The 14,674-nt window shown below is 46.2% G+C and overlaps 2 protein-coding genes across 5 annotated transcripts; both read right to left on the bottom strand.

Moving 5' to 3' along the window:
* Positions 1 to 174: 174 nt before the first annotated feature.
* Positions 175 to 11,138, bottom strand: LOC144067265 (brevican core protein-like). Of its 4 annotated transcripts, XM_077590872.1 has the most exons (15): positions 10,990 to 11,138; positions 9,989 to 10,055; positions 6,799 to 6,869; positions 6,375 to 6,731; positions 5,950 to 6,124; positions 5,710 to 5,837; positions 5,347 to 5,640; positions 4,487 to 5,242; positions 2,575 to 4,410; positions 1,677 to 1,784; positions 1,437 to 1,595; positions 1,283 to 1,365; positions 932 to 1,076; positions 670 to 852; positions 175 to 606 (listed from the first exon to the last, which is right to left on the bottom strand). In XM_077590872.1, the coding sequence occupies exons 2-15, from the start codon at positions 10,009 to 10,011 to the stop codon at positions 485 to 487; spliced, it is 4,440 nt and encodes a 1,479-aa protein (XP_077446998.1). In that variant the 5' UTR covers positions 10,012 to 10,055; positions 10,990 to 11,138; the 3' UTR covers positions 175 to 484. The 4 variants fall into 4 exon arrangements, 3 of the variants coding, with proteins under 3 accessions (XP_077446998.1, XP_077446997.1, XP_077446999.1); XM_077590871.1 differs by lacking the exon at positions 10,990 to 11,138 and having other exon boundaries at positions 9,989 to 10,130; XR_013297893.1 differs by lacking the exons at positions 175 to 606; positions 670 to 852; positions 932 to 1,076; positions 10,990 to 11,138 and having other exon boundaries at positions 1,437 to 1,609; positions 9,989 to 10,130.
* Positions 11,139 to 12,770: 1,632 nt separating this feature from the next.
* mrpl24 (mitochondrial ribosomal protein L24) lies at positions 12,771 to 14,499 on the bottom strand. The gene is made up of 6 exons (XM_077590874.1): positions 14,358 to 14,499; positions 13,960 to 14,157; positions 13,624 to 13,719; positions 13,442 to 13,545; positions 13,091 to 13,221; positions 12,771 to 13,019 (listed from the first exon to the last, which is right to left on the bottom strand). The coding sequence occupies exons 2-6, from the start codon at positions 14,140 to 14,142 to the stop codon at positions 12,883 to 12,885; spliced, it is 651 nt and encodes a 216-aa protein (XP_077447000.1). The 5' UTR covers positions 14,143 to 14,157; positions 14,358 to 14,499; the 3' UTR covers positions 12,771 to 12,882.
* Between the last annotated feature and the right edge of the window lie 175 nt (positions 14,500 to 14,674).

Raw genomic sequence — 14,674 nt, 5'->3', positions numbered from 1 at the left:
TCCAAGTTTCATTAATAATACACGTCAAATAGTGATAAACTCCTTCGTAGTCACAGCAGAAGGATGAAAATAAGCATAAAATTAGGGGTCTGTCATCATGGATGAACAGTATATATTTTATATAAAACATTACAAAATATTTTTCAGTGAAATAAAGACCACTGCAGGCAGCACTGGAATAAGAGAACAGTTTATTCTTTGCTCTGTTCTCCAAAACTTTATTACAACATAAAGCTGACGAACAAAACTGCGTCTCCAAAATGTGTTTTTTAAAAAGCGAGTGTTACTTTCTTTACATTGGTTGGACAGAAAAATGTTGGGTATGTACGTATAAGACTGCATGTATTAGCACCATTCTGCAATGTAAAAGGAATCGCACACTTTTAGACATGTGCGACACTAATCGGTAAAAGCATATTTTTCACCTTGTCAAGAATGATGGTACGTAGAATGTAATTTCTATAGGTTAAAGTGAAAGGTGCTTTTAAAACTTGATGTCCCAGTAAAGTGGCGTCTCCGTGGTGGTTTGGAAATCATCTTGATGGGCGGCCAAGTTGCTGTCCGTGGAAGAAGACATTTCGGCGTCTGGGTTGAGATCTCCATACTCTGCAAGGAGATATTCCTTTGTTTGTCAGCGGCAAAATTGAAAAAAAAATTCTCTCATCTTACCCGGGATGCATCGGATTTGGGGTCTTTCCCACAGCCCCCCAGACTGACAGCGAATCAGCGGGTTCAGTCTTTGTTGGAAGCCCCGATTGCAATGAAAACGAACCACGGCGGCGGTCTCGTAGCGCTGCCGAGGCTTCCCAAACATGGAGGCGTTCCTGACCTTAGGCGGGGGGCCGCACGAGGCTATTCGGGGATAAAAACATACAATTTTGCAATCCTACGGTTGAACGGCGTTTCCTCGAGCGCGCCGGCGAATCCTCACAGGTGCCTTTCTTGCAGGTGTAGGCCAGATGGTAGTTGCAGGGCACGTCGCTCCAGCGCCCGTCGTCGTGCCACACCATTACCACGCAGTCTTCGCCGGACAGGAAGTAGCTGTCGGGCTGCCCTCGGTACCAGTTCTCGTACAACTGCAGAGATACAAAGCCAATACAATTGTTTCGACCATGCAGGGGCGGAGATTAGGGGGGGATTCTGAGGGCCGGTCCATCCCGGTTTTCAGGGCTATGATTGGTTGAGAGGAGAGTCTAAAGAAACGCAAGGTGATGTGCGGAGCTACAATCTAGTATTTCGGCGTGCTAATATCTAACAACGGTTAGCAACAGCAATGACTCACCAACGGGTTCCCGTCAGACCACCTAAAGTCATTCTCAATGGTCTTATCGTTCAAGCCGGTCCACTGGTATTCTCTGTAGTTGCCTGGAGGTGACGAAACAAGGATAAGCCTTCCGTAGAGGTCTCACGCTCAAACGCGGGCCGGGAGGCGGTACTGTTGATGTAGGCCTGTTCCTCGGGGGTCATGATAGAGGCCAGGTGGGCTCCCTGCACGCGGCAGTGCTTCTCGGCCACCTCCCAGCTCAGACGCTGGCCGAAGTGTCGGTAGCAGAAGCCCTGGAACTTGTCCCAGCCTGGCTCGCAGGTCTCCAGGTCTGGGAAAAGGAGACTTTGAAAAGGGAGATGCACAGACTGGGAAAGAAAAAAAATAACAACGGCCAATCCAGCGAGCTCACCCTGTTGGCAGAGGTCGCCGCCGTAGGTGGGCAGGCAGAGACACTGAATCCGGCCCTCCCGCTCCAAGCAAGTGCCCCCATTCAGGCATGGATCATTAAAGCAGGCATCTGGAACAGAGTAGCGTCTGAATTCAAATCCAACTGCGTTATTCATCTCTACTTTGGATGAACTCCAGGCCCACTTTCTACCGAACGGGTGTGAACACAATCAAACGATTTGGAAAGGAGAAGAAGGACACCAAATCATGACAAAAATATAAACATTCATTTGGTTTGCGAGCACACCCACATAAAAATACTACCGAAAAAATGGAAACGGGATCGGCTATTACAAAAATGGAACATTCATTTGCTTTACAATCAGAATATTGCTGCGCGTGATCCGATACATTTAAAACAACATTTTTCTTCTGAATATATGTTCAAAGGGGACATATTACGTCAAGTTGTATTTACGCTAAATAGCTAAAACAGGGTATCAATTGTGACAGTTAACAACCAGCTTTTGAATAACCTTGCTCCTCGATAATTGCTCATAAAGACTTTACGTGTCTCCCTTAAATTGCGTGAGGACAATTCACATTGCCGATATCGTCCAGGGTGACTTGCAAAAACAGACATTAAAACAGAATTGACAGACATATCACTGAATTATAAGACAACACTTCACAGAAGTCAAAGAACGAGGAAGGGAACCACACATGCAGCGTGACCGGACCGTTAGACCAGCGCCCAAAAAGTCAAGAGGGTGGAAGAAAACGTGTTGGGAAACGGACAAGATGGGGGACAAAGACAGATGGGACCAGGATGGGTCTGGGCCGGGAGAAGCCGGGAGGTTTTTAGTGCGTCATCAGGTAGAAGAGGACAGTTAGGCCGAGGAGAGCGACGTCAGAGTTACCTGAGAGTTTCGCTTTACCGCCCGTCGCCGGCACCCTCTCGTCGGGCAAAACGTGGCCGGAGGGAGCCCCGGTGGAGTCATACTCTGGTTCCGGAGTGGTGGATTTCCAAGAGCTTTCCAAGATGTCGGGGGCGGTCGTGGTTGGGGAACTCCAGGTGTTGGTCTTGACTGTGGACAAGGTGGTCGAGGACATGGTGCTGAGTTCCAAATCCTTGAGAGACTCTTGAGGTATGGCGGGGGCGGTGGTCAGCAAATCCCACTTGGACAGCTCGGAATTAAAGGGCAAGATGGCGATCTCGTCCTCGAACGGCGGGCCGGCGGAAGTGCTGCCGTCGACGGCGCTCGTGGTTTCTTCGGGTCGACCCCGCGTGGGCGATATCGGGTTCTCTTGAAACGAAGGCGTGGCAGGTTCTCTCAAGATCGGAATGACGTTAGCTTCTTTTTCAGCGCCATCCGCCGGCGTCGTAGTGCCGTCAACGGTCGGGGTCATCGTCGCTTCCTCGTCAAATCTCCGTCTTACATTTTCAAGGTTTAGCATAACTTTAGCTTCTTCTTTATAAATGGGTTCAACATTAGTTGATTCTTCTGGCTCTACCGTAGCATTAGCCTGGAATTCAAGCACATTTCTTTCTGTGGATGGCACAACTTGGTCCTTAATTCCTTGTTCTACTTTTCGAAAGTTTAATGTATCTTTGTCAATTTCTTCAAATGTTGGCGTGACACCGGTTGAACTTTCAGGGTCCGGAGCATTAGTCGTCATTTCAAACATTGGCGTTAACGCAGAATCTTCTTTACGTGTTACGGTATCTTTGCTATCGTCTTCAAAAATTGGCATGACTTTAGTCGCATCTCTCCAACTCGTCGTTGTAATCTCTTCAAACATTTCTGTTGAAGTCGATCCTTCTTTTGGGTTTACAGTCGCTTTAAATACGACTCTATCTATATTTTCATCTTCGGGGCTTAGCGTCGATTTAGCGTCTTCAAATAACGAAGGAACTTGAGATCCTTCTTTTGGGGAAACGGTCACTTGGGCCTTCTCTTTAATTATTGGCGTAACGTTACTTGCCGTAGGGTTGAACCATGCAGTCGTTTCTTCTTCTTCAAGTATTGCCATGACTGAAATCGTGTCCTCTGATCTGAGCGTTGCTTTAAGGTTTTCCTCCATTGTGGGTGGCGTGATAGCCCCTTCAATCTGGCCAAGCGTAGAGTTAGTCTCCTTTTCAAGTGTTGTTTCTTCATCTTCTTTTTTGGGAGTTGGGGTAACTCGATCTGTTTCTTCAGGAATGCTAGCTAAAGTTATTTCACGAGCGACATTTCTGTTGGGGGAATAATTCGGTGCAACGCTTTGGGAAACCATAGGTTTTTCTTCAATGGTATCTTCATCGGTGGTTGAGTTCAAACCAACGCTCTCTCCAGTCCGTGCTGGGACTACGTTAGGTTCAAGTCCGCTCGCCTCCTCGTAACTTACGGTAGAGTTGTCGAAGAGGAGTCCATTCCCCGACGGCCGATACAGCGCGGAGTCCGTCGGCACCTCGGTGGACGTCTCGGGAACTTCGGCGGTGGGTGAACTTACCCAAAAACGAATAGGTTGGGTTGGTAGCAGCTGCTTTTCATCGCTCTCCATGTTATCTTCCATTTCCAAGCTGGTGCTTCCCTCCTGGAGGGAAAGTGAAAGTGAGGAAAGACTGGCAGAATTATTGGTTGTTCCTGAACTCTGATTTAGGACGGTGGTCACAGATTCGGGTGAAGCGAGTTCATTTGAGGCAGAAGATGTCTGCTGTGTTGTGGACTCTGACTTGGGGATGAATTTGTAGACAGAAACCTCCTTGGGACTTTCTGGGGAAAAAAAGACATTCACACATGATTAAACGCCGGCACGGCATTGGTAGGTCCTAAAGTCATTTAGTCATACCTTGAGAAGTATCTCCAGAACCACTCACGGGAACCCAAAAAGAGGAGAGATCTGCAGGGGGTTCAGTGGTGAGGATCAATGGGGTGGCAGGCTCTCTTTTCTCCGTTGGGTCCCAAGAAAAAACAGGAGATTCTCGAGTCTGTCCGTGGCTGGCGTTTTCCTGCACGTCAGATAGCGTCATGTTTGAATCCAAACCCGAGAGAGACGTCATCGTTTCTTGTGTCTCTGGGCTCGGTGTGGAGATGTTGACCGTCAAGTCCTGGCCATTGGTGGCATTGGACGCGGGTGGCCTTGATGTGCTTTCTTCTTCTCCAGATAGCCAGTAGGAATCTGTGCTGTTGTCAAAATTGGAAGGGAGTGAAATGTTTCCGGGGAAGTCATGGATTTCTGTGCTTTGGAATGTATGATTTCGCAGTCCTGTCGTGATTCTAGAGTCAAAGACTTTTTCCGTTGAAGACGGGATGCTGTCAGAAGATTCTCCGTGGTCTAAAGTGCCGATGGTGCTCAAAGGAGGCGTTGACGTTTCGGGCGTAAATGTCGGCTGTTCCTCCATTGGCGTTTCTTTCGTCGGAGGAACTGAGAAAAGCGGGATGGTTTCAAGAACACTCTGGATCTCACGTTCAATTTGCTCCGAACTTTGGCTCAGTGGCAATTCTTCGTCTTCCTCCGTTAAGATGATGACATCTTGCTCAAAGGTGCTAGATTCCTGTGTCCCGGTTGTTTCCACGGGGGAGTCAGTTGGTGTACTTCGGTAACCTGGAGGTGAGACCGATCGAGAAAAAAAAAAAGCCTGAGTCAAGACGAGGCAGGTTTTCCAAGGCCGACACCCGTAGACTGATTTGATATTTTTCCATACGCACCTCTGTAACAATACACGTCAAAAAGGCTGGACGGCTCTGGGAAGACCGTTTGGTTGCTGAAGCGATACACGGTCTTGACACCAGCCCGGGGACCTCCGCAACGTTCTCTGGGGGTCCGGATGGGATAACGTACGCTGCCGTCGGCCAGCCAGCCGGGACTGCAGTTATCCAAACCTTCGCTCCACGCCAGGTGGAGCTGCGCCACAGAGGCTAGCTGCGCGCCCGTCGCACTGCAGTAAGCCCGGGCCTCCTGAAAGGACAACTGCTGTGGAACGTCGTCGTGGAACACCTCCCCTAGAAACGGAATGGTTTTCATTAGCAGAAAATGTCCAGTCAAACTGGTAGAAGGAGTGTTCTCCGTACCATCCATCTGTTCCACGTAGCAATATACGTCAAAATGATCCTGCAAATAAACCCGGCCGTAGCTTCTCACACCCGGTTCTCCGTCCATGTCGCCGGAGCAGGCTTCTCGAGGATTTTGGATCGGGTATCTGGGGATGTGTTACAAACGGTCACATTAAGGATTTGCATTCCTTTATGGAGCTCACCAGGAGAGGATAAGCGGGATAGACAATGGATGGGTGGAGCAATATCTTGAGGTACCTGACAGTTCGGTCTTCTAGCCAGCCTGCGTCACACTGTTCATATCCGTCGAAATACGCCGCCTGGAGCTGGTTAGGAGTCGCCATTTGGGCCCCGATGGTTTCGCAAGCCCTCTGGGCCCTTTGGAAGCTAAGTGCATATCGACCCATGGCGTCCCTGTAGTGGAACACGACGCCTGCCAACAAAAATGAGCCATTCAAGAAGATTTTGCACTCACGTTGTAATCCCAACGGAAATACTTGAGTAAAAAAAAAAAAAAAAAAAATATTAAGTAACATTCATTTTCATGTCAGCTAAAATAATTGCGGTCTAATTGCCTACTGACAAACAAAGACTCAAAGTATAGCTATGTTGAAAGTCTACCAGTATGCAGGAGCTGTTGAAAAGAAGTTATCCTTGTTTACTTTCCACCCGTTTTTGATTACCTTTGACTTTGAGTCGGACAATGTCGCTAGTGTCATCCAGTCCTTGCTGCACCTCGCAGCGATAGTGTCCCGAGTCGCTCGACAGCGTATTCGACAGCCTCATTGACAAATCCTCGGGCGAGGATCGGTAGTTGAGCAAATCGGCGCGGCCTCTGTACGCCTGGCTGATTTTCACCCTGCCGCCCCGCGCCACCAAGATTTGCGTTTCGTTCTCGCCGGACACCAGCGTCCACTTCACCCGCGGCAGCGCCAGGGGTGACGCGGATGACGAGCAGGGTATGACGACGGCTCGGCCCAGCGGGGCGTAAAGGACACCCGAGTGGGAAATGTTCACCCACAGAGGCGTCTGGACGTCGTCTGGAAAAGCAAGACGGATGATTACTTTCGTGTACGCGACGCTAACGGTCAAGAACGACTCACTCACCGTGCGCGGAAGGACTTTGGGTAGGAAAGGCCAGCGACAGATGGTAAAGTATACTGAGAAGGGCACCGACTCTGTGGAAGGAGAATGTGTAAAGATAATGAAGACACATTATTTCTCCTTAGCAGTTTGCACTTTCCAATTTCACACTCGTCTAAACATAAAGACAGGTAGGTCCCACTAAACTTAAATCAAAAATGGATTTATGAGGCGTTTTTCACCGCAGTATACAATGTTGCTAATCTACTGGGAGACCTTCTTCTGAACCCGTCCATGTTTGGGGCGATAACCAAATGAGAAAGAGCTTAAAGAGTTCAGATCTGAGAACCATGGTAGCGATGACTGTTGGAAAATTGGAACATGATTGAAAACCAAGGACTAAAATAAACCCTATTCCGGAAAAATGGGTATCCAGATAACTGCCCGAGTTTGATTTACGGCAAGGCCACTGCGCTGGGCCCCCATTTTTTTGTTTTGAATTCTCCCAGGCAAAAAGCAGTTCGGTAAACGTACATTTGTAAAAAAAAAACTCTTTACCCGTGAAACCTAGCAAAAGTGAACGCTGTTTTGTTTAGCAACAGCTATTTGAAGGCAGAATGCATTGTGGCAAACTGTGTCTTGACAAGCTTGGACTGCAGTGGAAAGAAGGAAAAAAAAAAATTGGTTTCCAAGCCGAGGCTCCTCCTGACCGCAAGCCATGCGGCGTCCCTGGCCAGTGGCAACCTGCCACATCCCTGTCACCAGTCTGGCCCTGTTATTAACCCACCCGGTAGCTCGTATGCTAGCCGTGCCCTCAAATGACCTCTCCGGGCAAGCCGGCAAAGCGCATTCATCATGAAAGAAAAGCGGCCTAATTCCATTTCACGATCCCTCGTCTATACTCTGTTCTGACACGCTGCCTTTACATTGTTTCCATTGGCCGTCACATACCGCGTTGAGGAATCCCAGCATCATTTTGAGCATTCCTGGATTAGGGTTGAAGGATGGATAGACGGATAGTCAGAAAGATACCAAGATCACGAGAGAAAGATTCTCTCCATTTAGGCCAAGTTTAAAACGAAAATAGTCTGAAGCATAAAATAAAACGTGGCGTTTTGTGCTTACTCTGGAAATCGGAGACGCAAAAGCGCATGGAATTTTTAATGTGTCCATGTCGTCCCACCAAAACGTAATTCCTGGTTCCCAGATTCAGTGGATTACGTACCATTAGAGGACAGCTATATTAATCCAGTCGCCCTAAATTCGCATTGTTTTCCTTAACTGCCAATGACACCAATAGACGTAATAATCCACGTCACTTTAAATGAAATTTGCATCTACAACAAATAAACTCATTAAAATGAACAACATCAGAATGACAACAGACATATTTAACATTGTCAATGGCAAGGAAAGAGTCCTCTTTTCAGATTTGACACTTGCAGGTTATGCAAGGTTATGTGAGGCTCTGTTTTTTTTTACCTAGGTCTACAATGTCTTGTGTGTCTTGCTACTGCAACCAAGAAATTTCCCGAATACGGGATGAACTTAAATTCTAACCAAAGAAATAATTCCTCGTCTGTGCTTTTAAAAGAAGCAATTCTGCTTTTCTTTTCGGACCATTGCTAAAACAACGACGCAAGTGACCGTTACATAATGCGACGACAGTTAAGTGACGTCCTAATCAGATCAGCGGACAACGAGAGGCCACGAAGTTGACTTTTCAAGCGTTTTGGCCCTCAAAGGCGGCCATTGAGGGCCAAAGACTTGTTCTAGTGTGTGTTGGCCGGCCAGCTGGGTGGGCCGCGGAGCGCCGTCGCTATTAGTATGCTCCGCCAGAAAAGGGAGAAAGAAAGCGGCGACAGCTGCACGCTACTGTGCCGTTCAAAAACAGAACACAAAAACCCGCTGAAAACGTCTTTGCTCGGACATGAAAGAAGGGAGGCTGGCACGGTCGCTGGGATTTTTTGGAGGGTGTTTCTTTTGAAATTACAGACGCCGCTGTGTCTTGAGAACAGGATCAGATTTGTGGCACCTTCATTGCATCGCTTTGGGGGAACACACAGCTTGTCGGCAAAACAAAAATGGGGCTCAATGATTGGCCCAGAAATGAGAGTGGCTGCCACATGATAATCGGCTAAATGAGTTGTGGTAAGAGTTTTTTTGTTGAGAAATATAAAAGAATTAGAATCCGAAATACTAATGCAGCAATGAAACAAAAAAGACGGCACGGTGGAAGAGTGGTTAGTACGTCTGCCTCGCAGTTCTGAAAACCAAGGCTCAATCCCTGTCCATTGCTGGGAGTGAGTTGTTTGTCTTTTTGTGCCCCGTGATTGGCTGGCAAGCAATTCAGAATGCACCCTGCCTACGAGATTAGATTGTGACGTTAAGGTGAAGTCAGGCAAAGCGGCACTCAGCGTCTTTGGCTTTCGCTCGACTGCGTGACAGCCCACCACGAGTGACCGTCAATTCATGTACGTGTCCATTAAGGAGCAAAGGGTTAACCCTAAATCACCAGAGGTCCACTCAAGACATAAAAGAAGACGCTTGCATGACTTCATTTGCCGTTACTTCCTGCGAGGCAAGAATGCACTTGGCTGGACTTTAAAACAGGCTCACCCAAATATTTTTACTGCAAACATTGGTAACTAAAAAAAAGTGCAGATTACAGCATTTGATGAGTGAAGGAAAGAAGGAAGAAATGAAAGGAGATGGTAAGAAGGTGAAAAGGATGTCATGGAGGAAAGTAAAATTGAAAGAAGTCTGGGATGGACTGTCTTTTTTTAGGGTTTTTATCAGGTCAACATGCAAAATCCACACCCAGGCGACCTCTATCTTTAATTTACAATTGGAAACCTCAAAAAAATGCACAATATATGATGAAAAGAGCAACCTGATTGGACGTCAGTGTCACTGAAAAAGTTAGTGTGAACAAATTATCCCTCACTTTTGGAAGAATTTGCTATCAATAAAAATGCCGCTCTGTCTCCCATATAAAAAAAATGAATGGAAAGCGATACGTTGCAAACCACAATGAGGGGGGAAAAAAAAAACTTCCCCATCATTTGGAACATTATAAAACTAACCAGCTGCTTTCACATTTTTAAAAATAGAACTATGAGTGAGCAAAATCTGTGCAAAGTTACTCTATCCCACTTTTCACTTCAAAGGTTATTCCTTTTATTGCATGAATAATAATCTGGCAACATTTTACCTGAGGGTTTGAAGCTGCATCATTTTGCCTGGTGTTGAGTCGTCGCGTTTCTTTGCTGCAGTGCGCTCTGGGGGGAGAAAAAGAAGTGGGTGTAAAAGAGGGGGTGGCAGATTTAGTTGCACTGTGCTGCAGGTCCTGCAACGGAGCCCCAAAAGAGAAAGAGAGCGGAGGAACTAAAAGTAAAAAAGAAAAGGAAAAAAATCCTCTCCTCTTCCTGCGCATGCTTGTCAAGCAAGGAGGGAGGGGATGAAATTAATCATGTCTGTGTCCTTAAAGTGGCTTTTTATTTGGCTTGGGGGCACTGATATCAAAGATATTTGGCGGTAGTGGCATTAATGCAAAAAGCAATCCCCAGGTTAAGAGTAAAAAAAGTATTTGTGTGGTCATTGGATGCAAGTATTGGCTGTACCAGAGGATGGCGATTTAATGATAAAGTTTTTTGTTTTTTTTAAGTACTAACATAGCCCGAGCAGTAAGCTAGCGGTTGTCAATGACAAATACGGGGGTCAGCTCTCGAGCCGCGTGCGGCTCTTTAATCCTGCCTTAACGTCTCCCTGTAGTGTTTGTTTTTGTTTTGTTTGTTTTCACATGTTTGTGTTCTTTTCATTTTTTGCGGTTCCAGACATATTTGTTTTTGGGTCCTTTCAATATTTTGGGTTGCCCATCCCGGGCCTAACCCCAGTTTTAACCCAAATCTATCTGTAAACCTAATTCAAGCCCAGTCTTTCATTATGATTGACGGCACTAGACGTCCAATCCATTTTGACTGGGAAAGGTTGGCAGAGAAGGATGGGATGATGAATCCGCCAATGATTGCCTCATAAAAGCTTCAAAAGCTACGAGAAGAGACATTTGGGTGTTGAAGGACCTGCTGTGAACAACCACAAACCCCACTTCAGGAAAAGAAATGTGGGTGTTGAAACACCCGCAATCTCCCAATTAAGACTGCATCTCTGGTGCCGTTTTGACAGTTATAGCTTAATAGTGGCGTGCGTGGTCACCTTATTTGGGCATCCTGGTCAGCCGTGCTGAAAGGCTCTTTGTGGTGCGCACCTGGGGAATGTAACACCCGCACACCAGCGCGGTGCCGTCCGACGGGGCAACGTCAAGGATGACCTGGCGGAAAAGAAGAAAAGCCGCCATGTGTGCTTGCACTTGCCGGTGAGGCGACGTCGCTCACACCTGGAACTCGTCTTGTCCGACATGTTTCGTAGTCCACGACAAGAATGGTGAGCAAACGTTTGACTGTAAATCATCCTTTGCAGTCACTGATCCATTGATGGAAAGGGCTAAAGCTGGAAGAAAATGGCTTCAGAAAACAATCCGGGCAGCAAGGAGGCGACGCGAGGACATTCCGTATTTCTGCGTTCGCGATGCCGACACGCTGCCAAGGTCACGCGCACGCTCAGGAATTCGTCGGAGCGTCGAAATGAAAGGAGAACAAACGCAAATGACCTCTGCCAGTGGCATTCGGGCTAACGTGACATCCCCCCGCACTGCCTTCAAACAACTCTGTGATTAAAACGCTGCCCACTTAAACCATTAGCTCACTCAGATAACTGAAACACAACCATTTTCTTGTGTTGTTCTGCACAAAAACTAATCAGAATGAATATTTTAGGTGTAAGATGCTGTGAATATTTCAAAGTAAAAAAACTCTCTCCATTCACCTTGGTGTAATCACATACAGCACAGCAAGGCTTTTGAGTCATTTTTCCTCCTGAAAGAGGAAAAAAAAAAGCCTCAAAAGCTACTTTCCGCTGACTGGCGAGTTTTATTCCCTCTTGGATGTGAACAACGCAGAAAAGATGGATGAGGATTAAGGGAGGTGGTCTGGGGAAGAAAAAAAATGCTGCCCGCATCGAAAAATTGGCCACACTACCGCTCTGCCCGGCAATGTCGGCAAATTCAGACTGTGACGCATTCACTGAATTTGGCGGCTGGACGCAAAATTAAAAAAAGAAATTACAGCAGGGGTTTCCAAACTATGGCCCGCAGCATCATTATTGGTCACAAGGAGATAGATAGCCATTCAGGCTAGGGGAAATTTAGGGTAATGATGAAAATGTCATTAAATAGGGCCCACAAAGGAACTTCTTCTGTTTAACAAATAAAAGTGGAAGAGTTTCAGTTTGGGCCTCGCATCTTATTATTTTCCTAAAAACAGCCCATAGAGGAAAAAAAAGTTTACACACCCCCGATTTAGTTGCAACAAAGACCGTTTTTGTAGGGCAATTGGATGAATTGGTATAGGCTTTTACCATTAAGCTGGTCTGGACTGCAAGGAAAAAGGAGATGAATATTGTGACATGAAACAAGTTATCGACAACTGACATGTCATGACCCGTACTTACTGACCCTTGACAGCCATTCAACTAAAAAGAGACGTCAACCAGGATGTCTACAGGGGTGAGTGGGTGTCTCGACTGGATGCTAAAGTGGATGTGTGGCGTAAAAAGTCAGTTTCATTGCAACTAAGCGTTTTTATGAAATTAAATGACAATGAAAATTGCAACGCAAGCTGCTTTAAAATGAGCACTCTGATCTCCCCCCAAAAAATGTTCCTATATAAAATCAACAAATTAAGATCCCGAATCCATTCTTTTTTGTCAGTTTCTCTCACGGTGAAAAATCCTGACTTATTGCTTTTTAAAATTATTTTTATTATGTCTCTCTCTGGCTTTTTAAAGCAGCTTGAGTAGAACCCAAAAACAACGAAAATACCTAAAATAAGTGAAAAGTTACATAGTACGTATGCTTATTTGAAAAAAAAAACTGCATAGAGCATTAGCGGTGACATTTATTGAGATAAAAACAACAGCCCACTGGGGGAGAGAAAAAAAACAAAAACAAACAAAAAACATCCTGAAAACAAGAGAATCTGCAATCCTAACTTAGTACCAGTAGGAGCGCCGGTGTCTCCGGTCCTCCTGGATGCCCATCTTCTCCATCACCTCCTCTTCCAAGGTCTTCAAGGAAGGCGTGTAGGTCTTCTCCAATGTGTTCTCTGGACTGGTGTCTTTGGGACCATCTAGCACAAGAAGAAGACAATTAAGAAAGTGGCAACCACAAAGAACAAGAACAACAACAACATTCCTTCACCTTTCCACTGGTGAGGCACAATGCCGTCACGTCTCTCCACGACTGGTTTGGGGATGATGCGACCAGTTCGGACCGATACTCGCACTTTTTCACCCTCTTCTGTAAACTTCCACTCCACTTCTGTCGGCTTCCTGGAAGATGCAAAAAATAAATTACTAAAATTGGGCCAATAACTTTTCTTATGTACGGCTTGAAGTCAACGTTATGCATCGGTCACCGAAATGAACACAAATCTTGAACGGCTACCCAGTGTTGTTATTAATGCACAACGGGTCTTGTACTCCCACATCAAGCATGTTTAAGAGCTGTCGTGAGGACATTACAATGAAACCGAACAGAACGTGGCAGTACCTGTCGGCAGGGTCGACGAGGCCGACGTCCCGCACCATGATTGGAGATTCGCTAGCGACGTACATCCCACGGTAATCATTGGTTTTACCAATATATCTGTAATGCTTTTATGTAAAATACAAGGTTACTTAAAAAAAAACCAATATGGGTAACTTCATGGTAAAAACTAAATCAATACATACAGTGTTGAGACCCTCAAGTATGACCCAGTTTCTTCGTCTGAAGACTTGGGTGACTTTCCCCTGTTTGCCTTTGTCCTTCCCAGACAAAATCTCCACCTGGTGGACACAGTAGATATGATATATGACAAGCCATTACCGAGGGTATTTTATAAACCAGGTGTTTGCGTTCAAGTTTAATGAGGATTAAATACAACTCTATTGGTGCTTTAAATTATTAAAATATAATCAAGAATTGTCACCCTTTTGAATCTTGAAAGTCATTATATAATTCAATTTGATTAAAATGTATTGTTACCCCAGCACCTCTGAATAAAAATTGAGTTTAAAATTAGTCACCGTGTCCCCTCGGAGCACAGTCCAGTCCTCGTTAGCGATGGGCTCCACGAACACCTTGTTTCTCCTCTTGCCCGGCGGATTGAGGCGCTTGGCAGCTACGGTCCACGGGCGGTTGGTCCCGTAGCGGTAGCCCTTCGACACCACCACCCGGGCGGCCATGGACAACAACGCCGTCAACCTCATGATGCCGACCGGCCTCTATCAAGAGGGAGGAACGGAAAGCTATTAGCAGTTAGCCAAAAGATGCAGTGAAATGTGCCAGACGTGTGGCGAAACTGCGAATAACCTACTGCCACCCGTGTCATACAATAGCTTTTCATTCAATTGACTCAAAATGATAGAAAATAACACGATTTCTCTTAAATTGAGTCAAAAACACTAATTTACGTGAGACTTACCTCGTCAATGTCACAGCATGAAGAGTGGAAAATGGCGGCAGCACCACCTGTCGGACGGAATAATCAAATCAACGCATGCGCAAAAACGGGCAGTTAGCTCGGTACTGCTACGCGTCGCAGCATTCATACGTCATAAATCTTGAGCGCGCCTGAATCACACGCATGCGCAAAAACGGGCAATTTCCAGTCAGCTTGGTGCTACTACGCGTGCGCGGCATTCATACGTCACCAATAATACGCATGCGCAGTATGGGGACAGAGCCGACTCCTCCATTAAGGCTCTGCACATTCGTTTATAAATAAGAGCTAGAAACACG

This window comes from Stigmatopora argus, chromosome 21 (genome assembly GCF_051989625.1).
Source record: "Stigmatopora argus isolate UIUO_Sarg chromosome 21, RoL_Sarg_1.0, whole genome shotgun sequence".
Lineage (NCBI taxonomy): Eukaryota > Metazoa > Chordata > Actinopteri > Syngnathiformes > Syngnathidae > Stigmatopora > Stigmatopora argus.
The sequence above is the reverse complement of the archived record's forward strand: the minus strand, read 5'-3'. Positions and strand labels throughout refer to the sequence as shown.